The sequence below is a fragment of the Chrysochloris asiatica genome, unplaced genomic scaffold, assembly GCF_000296735.1.
Source record: "Chrysochloris asiatica unplaced genomic scaffold, ChrAsi1.0 scaffold00007, whole genome shotgun sequence".
Classification (NCBI taxonomy): domain Eukaryota; kingdom Metazoa; phylum Chordata; class Mammalia; order Afrosoricida; family Chrysochloridae; genus Chrysochloris; species Chrysochloris asiatica.
This window is the reverse complement of record NW_006408525.1, coordinates 19597704-19608957: the sequence shown is the minus strand read 5'-3', so window position 1 is coordinate 19608957 and position 11254 is coordinate 19597704. Positions and strand designations below refer to the sequence as shown.

General features: G+C 38.9%; 1 protein-coding gene across 5 annotated transcripts in view; it reads right to left on the bottom strand.

The window, feature by feature from the left end:
• The window catches only part of SPAG9 (sperm associated antigen 9), a 177761-nt gene that overhangs the window by 59670 nt on the left and 106837 nt on the right, over positions 1 to 11254 (bottom strand). For all 5 annotated transcript variants that reach the window (XM_006832421.1, XM_006832420.1, XM_006832422.1 and 2 more), the window contains one exon: positions 10708 to 10858. In XM_006832421.1, coding sequence (XP_006832484.1) covers positions 10708 to 10858 — 151 coding nt within the window. The remainder of the gene's footprint in view (positions 1 to 10707; positions 10859 to 11254) is intronic.

The following is an 11254-nucleotide window of genomic DNA, read 5'->3' as shown; positions in this document are numbered from 1 at the left end:
AAAGAGGAGGGTTTCTTGTGAAGATTTAAAGCCTTGGAAACCCTGTACAGGGTTGCTATTAGTTGGAACCAACTCAACAGCACTTAACAACAACAATAACTATATATAAGAAAGATATCACCCTTACTGTGTTTCTGTCCAAAACTCATAACACCAATCTAATAATAAAAAACCAGACAAACCCAAATTGAGGGGCATCCTACAAAAGAACTACTTGGTACTGTTCAAAAATTTCATGAAAGACTAAGGGATTGTCATACAGAAGACGAGATTAGGAGACACTGAAAGCAATGTGGGATCCTAGAACAGAAAAAGAACATTAAGGGAAAAACTGGTGAGCTCCAAATAAAGCCTACAGTTTGATTATTACTATTGTACCAATGTTACTATCTTCGTTTTGATCATGCAGTATGGTTATTAAGATGCTAACAATAGGGTAAGCTGGGAGAAGTGTATATGGGAATGCTGTACAAATTCAGCAATGTTGCTATAAAGAAAATATTTCAAAATACAAACTATGAAATAACAGTTACAGCTTTAAATATTTAAAAATTTTAAACTGTACATATGCAATTTATGACAGGGATCTGTAGTCACAGAAAACAATAGGGTTCAACAACTATAGAGATTCAAGCTTGGAAAAAGTAAAGAAATAGGAATCATTTCAGAACTTAATCACACTGGAGGAGGATGGAAAATTCTTCTAACTAAGAATGCTGGCTCTGTTTAGACATTTCCCATTCTGTATGCAAGACACATTCCCGGAAGAATGCAGCACACACTGACCACTGGCTGTATGCATCAAACCCTGGGAACAAGAGCTTCTCATAGCAGCTTGGCTCCAAGTATTTCAAGTCATACGGTTTTAAAAGAACTCCACATTTTTCACAAGCAGGTACTAATCCAATTGATTTTTTGTTGGCTAAAATTATTTTTCTCGGTTCTAAATGTCACATCCTATTAAAAATCATAATTCAGGATACCTTAAAAAGCCAAACAACATTTTTGGAGTATGTGTACATACACCCATATACAGTAAAACCTGTGAAAGTTGGAATTTGTGTTAAGATGGAAACTGATCAGAGATGGAAAAATTCAAGTGTTTTCCACTAAATCAAGTGATTGTTGTTGTGCCATTGAGTCAGTTCCAACTTACCACAACCCTATAAAGGGTTTCTGCCAGCCGTTCCAGGCTTTCTGCTCTCATAAAGATTTACAACCTCGGAAACCCTGTACAGGGTCGCTATGGGTTGGAACCGACTCCACAGCACACAACAATAACAGTAACAATAAAGGGTGTCTGAGGCTATAAATCTTTGCAGGAACAGAAGGCTTTATCTTTCTCCCATGGAGCAGTTGGTAGCCTTGAAACGCCAACCTTGTGGTTCATAGTTTAGTGTTTATTTTAAAAGTATACTCTGTCAAAGGCAGAATACTTGTGAGACCCAGAAGAACATGGCAGTCCCATCAAATTCCGGTTTTCACAGTTTTATACACACTTATGCGCCTGTGCTCTTGTTGTTAAGTGCCACTGAGTCAGTTCTGACTCACAGTAACTCAATACAGGGCTTTGGAGGCAGTACATTTCTGTAAGGAGCTTCATCTTTCTCTCATGGGCTCAAACTGCCAACCTTGTGGTTCTGTGCTTGTAGGCTACAAATTGGAACTGGCTTGATGGCACTAAGAACATATAATATAAAAACACACACGTGACGTGTATATGTGAAACAGGACAGAGAAATTATGGCCAAACTGAGCTCTCATTTTATGGATATAATAACCAAGGCCTAGAAAAGAGTGTATAGATGAGACACTTTTGCCATATTGTATTTTCTTTCTTTCCTTATTTGACGCATAAAGGTGGGGTAGGGAATAGCTGAACTCTAAATTTGTAAAGTTATAAAGAAGTCAAAGAACAAAGTTGGTGAAATACATATTGCTACAATCTCTTTGGCAGATAATTTGGCAATATCTATAAAAAACCAGGAGTACTGGTGTGATGCTGTGGGTTAATGCGCTGGTTTCTGCAAAATCAGTTTGAAGCAGCCACTCCTTCAAAACTCTATACAGAGTCACTATGGCTCAAAACCAACTCGATGGTCCTTAACAGCAACAACATAAAAATCTTAAATATATTCTTTGATCCACAAATACTACTTATGGGAACTACAAATACACATACAAAATGACATACAATATTATTCAATGCAGCTTTGTTTGTAAAAGACTAGGAAAAATCAGGTACCTCATCAATAAAGATTTTAATTGCAGTTGGGAAACACGGTCCTTTCTCCCAGTCCATCCTTCAGGAATCTGATTCATCAGTTATCTTCCTAGATTCTCTGTCTTCAATCTCTCTCTCTATCAAACTCATCTTTTAAACACGTAAACAAACCCAGTCTCTTCCATTCTAAGAGTACTTTCCCCTCTACCTTGCTAGCCTCCCACATCTAACTCAAGTTATCTCTTTAATTTCCTCCAACTTTCAAATCCCTCCTTTCACAATTCATATTTACTTTGCTATTGATCCTGTGCATCGGCAGTCACATATGTACAAATTCAGTCTTTATCCTACTTGATTTCTCTCTCCAGTGGAGCATGCTGACAACCCCTTCCATTCTAAAGCTCTCTTGTACTTTGACATGCAGGCCTACAGTCCCTTGGTTCTCTAGGCTCTGTCACTATACCTCCTCCACACCCTGACCCTCATCAATCTCCTCTTCTTGCACACGCTAGACTTCTCCATTCCAGACTGCTTTCCCCCATAGTTCTGACATCCTATGTGTGGTGACTCTCAATGTGGAAGCTCTCATCACCCTGTTTAGGACCTGACACCCCAAGTTAGGCTGCCTCTCTACAGGAATGTCCTTCACACTGCTCTGCTCTGACTCTACAAATGGATGCTCAGGCTATGACACCCCATTCTAGGTGTGCCCCTACTTCCATGGCCTGCCCATGGGTCCCTGCTTTGCTCTGCCCAACCTTGCAACTTTGGGCCTGAATTGTGCATCTAGGAAAAGAAGGTAAGTGAATACAGTAGCAGCTTGTTAACTACAGCTTTATAATAAGCCCTACTATCGGGTAAGGCATGTTCTAATGTCTTCTTGTCCTTGCCAGGATTGTTTTGGCTATTTTTAGACTTTTGTTCTTCTCTAAATCCTTCTTTATTTACAGCTTGCTCTTGAATTATTAATTTTTGCCTAGGCTTTGTACTCTTTTATAAAACATTTTTGAGCAGAACTGTTTTGGTCACTTAACATAAAGTATTTCTCTTCATCAAGTTCATTAGAAGTTCCCCAGTAAAGACATTTATTTTAATGAAGCAATATAGAACTCCTCTGTTCCTGCCGTGAATTGATCTCTAAACTGGATTTCAAACCAGAAACAGGTTGCCAGGTGAGGCTTCACATAACTGTGACATTTGGATTGAACTGAACCTACAAAGAAGAGCAAACTGGAACTCAGAGGAGGGACCAGATTGTAAATTTAAATTTGTGAGATGTAGCTATGTGGATGGCATATGCAACCATGAGACGTGATCTATCTACCCAGATTAAACAGAGAGAGTATCTGAGTCTTAAGCCCTGGGATACTCCAACATAAAACTAGTCAACATGAGAGGTCAAAAAGTAGAGAAGAAATCATGTCTGCAGAAGGAGCAGTGAAGGAAACCAGTGAGAGGAGGGTAGTGTCCTGGAAGCAAAGTGAAAAAGGTATTTCAAGAAGCAGATGGCATTCAAATGTGCCAAATGCAGCTAAAAGGTAGGTTGAGAATGAGAAATTTTCACTAGATGTGGAAAAGTAGATGTTGTTGTCAACCTTGACAAAAGGTGTGTCAGTGCAGCCTGAGAGGGTCGCTATGAGTCAGAAGCAACTCAACAGCATCTAACAACATCAACATGCAAATAATAATAATAAAAAATACTAATTATTAGACTTTACAAACTCAACTTTTGCCATTTTGCAATGTATCACTGCATTCCCCCAAATCCCCATCTGTTGAACTTTTATCTCATTTAGTGGCTCCATATCCAGATCAAATAGAGGCAGACAGAATTTTTTATGTAAGAAACTTTCTGGGGGAGTATGTACCTTCAGATCTCTACCATCCACTGAGTCAATTCCGACTCACAGTGTTTCTGAGACTGTAAATCTTTATAGGAGCAGACAGTCGCATCTTCCTCCCACAGAGAGGCTTGCTGGGTCTGAACTGCTGACCTTGCAGTGAGCAGTCTAACCTGTAACCTACTGTGCCACCAGGGATCCTTTAGAATCTCTAGGAAGGGCATAAACATCCTCTACACTTAAGTTAATATTCATAATCTCTTAACGAGTTTTTAACTTTTCAGTAAAGTTGTGTCACACTGTATCCTAATAAGAAAATTACAATCTTTTTCTCTTAAGATGCATTTTAGGAAAGTAATTAAAGTACAACTACCAAAAGTGTTGATGTTTATACTCATACATAATACAAGATGACATGTTTTGTAATGTATATTTTCACCACAATTAAAGGGGGGGGGGGATATATACACATACTTATTTACCAGATGGCAAACATTTTTGGTGTACTAAAAATATTCCTCCCTGCTTAATTTTGGTTGGGGAGAAGGGGTGCAGCAAGTAGGCTAGCGAAGAATGGCTGTTTTGGAAGCTGTGGCAATGGAGGATAAGCACTGGACTGCTGACCATAAGGTTAGAGGTTCAAACCTACCAGCTGCTCCTTGGAAACCCTATACAAGGTCTCCATGAGGCGGAATAACAATATGGTACTGAACAACAACAACAACAAATAAATCTACAAGTGGGCTAAAAAAAGCACATGTGATCATAGGAGTAAAGAATGACATTTTCCAGTGGCATCCCTGTCATCTGATACTGAGCTACATGATAACTTCAAACTGAACAACCAGGAAAAGAGGTGAGGAGGTCAGCCTTATTGCTAAAACTATTTCTTATTGTGAGAAAAGTCATCAAAAACATATTTTCTGCTTCTTTGTTGAGTACATTTCAAAGGCCAACAGAATGGCTTGAATATCTTTACCTTCTAGAGCTGACAGACCATTTACATTATTCCACAAAAGCCTTCCTAACATCTAAACCCAGTCATTTCTTCAACATGTTCTTAGTAACTGCTGCAAGCTAAGCACCATTCAAAGTGCTAGGGATACAGCAATAAATTAACCAGAGAACTTACATTCTTAATGGAGAGAGACAAACGAAGTTAATAAACAAATGTAATATTTTAGATGTATCTTAAGAGTTACCTATAAGTACTCAGCCCAGCATAAGCACTACATAGACAAAGAAAGCAGGAAAGGGAGGTAAGATACAAATTTTCATTTGCACTTACTGCAAATGACCTGTTTTAGGCAAAATTTATGATAAATGTTATAATGTAACAAGACTCTTATAATCAATTTTCTCTTTACAAATATGCCATTTTATAGGGTATACAACATAGCTTTAAGCATTTTTAATTAATAGTTTATTGCCACTCTTGGAATACATCACCAGTTACACTTATCATTTATTGACAACATATGTCAAAAACATAATTTTATAGTGAATTAACACAAGCAATTTAGGCAAACACAATACACTTTTGGGTATCACTTTATGAAGTGGTGTTTTTTTATTATTTTTTAAAAAAGGAGAACCTGACAACAAAGGTATGAGAGACAGACTAAAACAGACACATATGACAATTCTGGTACCCTGAACTTGAGAAAGGTTAGAGAGGTGGATGGAGTGCTTGCTGGGGGGAGAGGCTGAGCAGGAAGGCTGGGAGCGGGAGACTTGACTGATGAACAGCTGGCAAGCTGCGGTTTGACCATCTTGTGAGCAGCTCTGGAAGCCAGGGGAGGCCTGGCAGAGCAGATTCACGAGGGTGACAGAAAATGTGTGATTTCTTTCTTTTTCCCCACGCTCCCCTGGTGACCAGATGTGTGGCCAGCTCTCACTCTCATCCATCCCAGTCTAGATCCTCAGTAGATCAGAGCTGTGTGGTTTGGAGCCACGTCAGTGTGAGGTAGGGGCCAGGGCCAACTGCACTGTTCTGGTATACCTATTTGGTGCAGGGATTCAGGGGGGCTCAGTTCCAGACCAACAAAACCTGCAGTGCCACCAGACCAGCATTTAACCAATTATCCTGTTCCCAGCTTCCCTGTGGTCTAACAGTCACTGAAACCAACTCCATCAAAGACCCCGAGAACTATTATCAGACTGAGTGTCTTTAACAGAGATAACATCAAGGCCAATAGGAACTCCATCTAGGGCCAGGAACTCTGGCTGTTAACATCCCTTCAACAATCTCCTTTTAGGTTCTTTGAATTGCAGAAGCCCCCAGAGACTTCTCCCCTCTGGGCCCAGCAACTGCACTGTTTGTTTTTACTTATATAACAACCCACAATGCCCCAGAGACAACAGACAATTTTAACTCACACAAAGAAACAAGAAAAAAATGGCTCTAACAAATGAGCAAGATTCAGAGACAGAAAACAATTCTGAGGAAGATAAGGTAATGGAACTAACTGAAAAAGAATTCAATAGAATGATAACTAGGTACCTTCAAACGATCAATAGAGGATTGAGGGAAGCAAGGAGAACACAATAAAAACTTTGGAAGAATTCAGGAAAACACTACAATAACAAACAAAAATAAATGCAAATTTTGAAACAATACAAAGCCTGCAATTAGAAATCCAGGCGATTAATACTGAGATCTCAGTAATGGACAACACACTGAAAGGGCAAGGAGTAGATGAGAAGCAATGGAAGCCCAAATGAGTGAGTCTGAAGAGAAATCTCTCAATACTAGTATGCTAGAAGAACGATCAGAAAAAAAGAATGAAAAAAATCTGAAGAAAGCCTAAGAGTTACGTGGGACACTATGAAGAGCAACAACTTGCAGATGATCGGAATTCCAGAATAGAGAGACATGAACACAGAAAAAACTGTCGAAGAGTTGCTGTAAGGAAACTTCCTTAATTAACATCAAGAAACATGAAGCTGAACGAACACCAAACAGGATAGATCTCTAAAGAAAATCACCAAGACATATCATAAACAAACTTGCCAAAATCGAAGACAAGGAAAGAATCCTGAGAGTAGCTTGGGAAAAACTAAGTTACCTACAAAGGAGAACCAATAAAACTAAGCTGTGATTTTTTAGCAGAAATCATGCAGGCAAGAAGGCAATGGTGGTGGTGGTGGTTATGTGCCGTGGAGTCGGTTCTGACTCATAGTGACCCTATACAGGGTTTCTGAGGCTGTAATTGTTTACAGAAGCAGAAAGCCTCATCTTTCTCCCACGGAACAGCTGGCAATTTCGAACTGCTGACCTTAAGGTTTGCAGACCAATTCATAACCACTACGCTACCAGAGCTCCTTCAGCAGTTCGAAACTACCAGCTGTTCCGCGGGAGAAAGATGAGGCTTTCTGCTCCCATAAAGATTTACAGCTTCGGAAACCCTGTACAGGGTCGCTATGAGTCGGTTCCGACTCCACGGCACATAACCAACAACCAACCAAACCAGAGCTCCTTAAAGAATCATATATCCAGCAAACCTGTCCCTCAAATATAAGGGTGAAATTAGGACATTTTCTGATACACAGAAATTAAAGGAATTTGTAATGACCAGACCCACTTTACAAAAAATGCTAAACTGTGTTCTTTGGACTGAGAACCAACAATAGCAGATAACAACCTGAGACTTCCATACACGACATCACCCAAAAATCAATCCAGATACAGAAGTATTAAAGCAAAACAAACCTACAAATCTGAAAATAGGGAACCAGATATATCAATGTGTATTGAAGTCAACTACAAAGCAAAGAGAGAGAATAGGGTAGATACAGAACTTCCAAATGGTAAGAAAGTCAAGTAGATTTCAAGATAAAACAGACTGTATTAAGCAGGGAAAAATATAATAAGTTTCAGGGTAGCATCAAAGAAAACTAATACATCTGCATACCAAAATTAATAAAAGGAAAATCAGAAAACTTGTTAAACATTAACACAACAGAAATGAAAATGACATGAAACCCCATAAAGAAAATGGACTCAGCATAGAAAATTATGTGGAACAAAGAATCCAGCAGCACCACAAAAAATATACAGAAAAATGGCAACAAGCAATTCATACCTATTGATAATTACAATGAATGTAAATGGATTAAATTTACCAGTCAAGAGACATAAAGAACAGAATGGGTAGAAAACAGGATCCTTTAATATGCTGTCTACAAGAGGCATATAAAAAAGATAAAGACAGACTAAATGCCTATCAAGAAAGAATGGTTAAACAAACTTTGGTACACACACACAATGGAATACTACAAAATGTTTAAGAATAGCAATAAATCTATGAAACACCTCACAACATGGCTGAACCTGGAGGACATTATGTTGAACAAAATTAGTCTACCATGAAAGGACAAACATTGTATGAGACCAATGTTGTAAAGAGTTTTAAAAAATGAAACATCTCTTAATAAAAGAAACAATCTATGATGGCTATGGCAGGGATGGGGGAGGGAAAATTATTCATGATTGGGAGACAGGGCAGGCAATACACAAGAGAGATGTTAGCTGAAGAAAAGATGAAGGTAGGGGGAGGCAGGAAGGAGTGCAGCGGTTAGAGGTAAATGTCGTTAACTGCTGGTACATGGAAGGGATTGCAACCACATAATGAAGCAAAGCTTATGATTTGTTAAATAATGATCTGTTCTGTACACCTTCATTCAATTTATAATAAAAAAAGTTTAAAAAAAAAAAAGAGAGAGTCCAACTAAATTGTGAAACATCCAACAGTGAACCAAGGGATTTCAGGTGACAACGATTTTTCAATTCTAGAAAACATAATTGGGTTGCTAAACTTGAGGAGCCTTGGTAAGTAAGCCCCTATAGCATAAGCACTGGACTTCTAACCACAAGGTTGGTCATTCAAACCTACCAGCAGCTCACAAGAGAACTTGGAAACCCTAGTTAGGGTCATTATAAGTTGGAATAAACTTGAGGCAATGGGTTATGCTAAATTCCTATTATGTAACCTAATATATTAAAGTCATATTTTATTATGCCTGACCCAAGCCATGATATTTTCAATTGCCTCACATACATGTGAGGGTTGGACAGTGAATAAGGAAGAATTTATGCATTTGAGTTTATGGTGTTGGAGAAGACTATTAAAAATGCAATGGACTGCCAAAAGAACAAACAAATCTGTGTTGGAAGAAGTATAGTCAGAATGCTCCTTAGAATACAGGATGCCAAGACTTCATCTCTCATATTTCAGACATGAAGTTATCAGGGGAACATCATGCTTGGTAGTGTGGAGGATCAGCAAAAAAGTTGAAGATCAATTTTACAAAATTACAAAATTTTACCTAATTGTATTATGTTTTAACTGTCTAGTCCTTCAGTTAGAGTAAGAAGCCTATAAAATATAAATTAATATAGGGGAAAGTCCACACAACATGACAAGGCAAAGGAAGATACTCCAGAACACAAGAATTTAATTTAGTAGCCCTGGTGGAGCAGTGGGTTAAATGTTGGACTACTAATGACAAAATTGGTGAATCAAATCCACCAGCTATTCTGTGAGAGAAAGATGACGCTATTCTTGTAAAGATTTATAGTCTCGGAAATCCTATGAAGCAGTTTACTCTGTCCTAAAGTCAGGATCAACTCAAGGGCAGTGTTTTGTTTTAAATGGTAATTACTGTAACACAGACAATCCTGCAACAGTAGCATGAACAAACAATAATTTCCAAATGTACACATTGGTAGGTAAGTATGCTAAGGAAGCGTGGTAGACTGAAAGGGAGCACACCCACCGCAGATACAGGTCTGATTGTTAGTATTTCTAAGTACATAATTGTAGGTGCTGCATGTGTATTAACACAGACAATAGAGCACACATGTGGTACAGTCAAGGAGACATCTCAGACATAACCAAATGCCTTGGGGGGCAAAGTTCCCAGGCTCAAAGGTAAAGAACCATAGACTTGGAGGACACCTACACTGATTGGCACAATACAGCTTGTAAAGACCAGGTTCTGCATCCTATTCTGTTGAGTAGTATATGGTGTCTTAAAAGCTTGTGAGTGGCCACATAGGATATAATTATTGGTCTTTTCCTGTCCAGATCAAAGAAAAGTGAAGGAAACTAAAGATTCTTGCGAGAGATTAGTCCAAAGGATTTATGGAACAAATGAACCACAGCCCCGAGACCAGAAGAACTAAATGGCGCCCAGCTATCACTGTGATCATTCTGACTGGGACCAGAACAGAGTCAAAAAATCAAATTCACACAAAAAATGGGACTCCCTGGTCTATCAGAGACTGTAGGACTTCCTCAAGACTATGGCCCCTTCTGACTGAAACTGAATCCATCACCCCAAACTACCTTTCAGCCTAACAACAGACAGGAATCAAATATACAAAGTCTACAGGACAATATTTGCCCAAAAGCAAAGCTGAGAAGGCAAGAAGGGGTAGAAAAACCGGATGAGAGGAAACTGGGAAGCTAAGGCAGAAACGGGGAGAGTGGTAACATATTGCATCATACAACCCAGGTTGTAGAACACTTTATGTACAAACTATCAAAAGAGAAACTAGTTTGCTCTGCAAACTTTCATCTAAAGCACAACAAAAGAGGAAAAAAAAGAAAACAGAAAGTAAGGTAGAATACAGCTTACCTTTAGACTGGTGTGAGAACGTGGTTGACTTAATTCCTGAAATTTCCATTGTTCTGATCCAGGAGTCTCACTTCCTTTCTGAGTGTCAGGTGTAAGCAGTCCATCTCCCGCAGGCAAAGGGAAGATCCCTAATGATATAGGGCGTTCTTTCCTATTTGAAGAGGGAAGCAAAAATTAACCACTCATTATTATTTTGGTCATGATGCATTATTTCAGAATCATCTCTCTTAAATAACACTAGTATCATCTGTGAAATAATATTGTCTGACCACCTGAACAAGCAGACATACCAAGGAAAAAGGACAGTCTCGGAAGTTTGAATTAGCTCCAAAAACTTAACTAAGAAAAGTGGCAGTCAATGGTTTAGGAGCCTTATAAATTATTGCTGAGATCCTTGCCTGCAGTCTGGTTTCACAGCAGGAAAAACTGCTAGGATTTCACTGGCACTCAGGTTAGCTCTAGGCAAACCTGTAACCTACAGCTGCCTTCCCTACCCCCCCGCTTGGGAAGTGACACCAACACCTGCTTTTGTTGTTGTTGTTAAGTG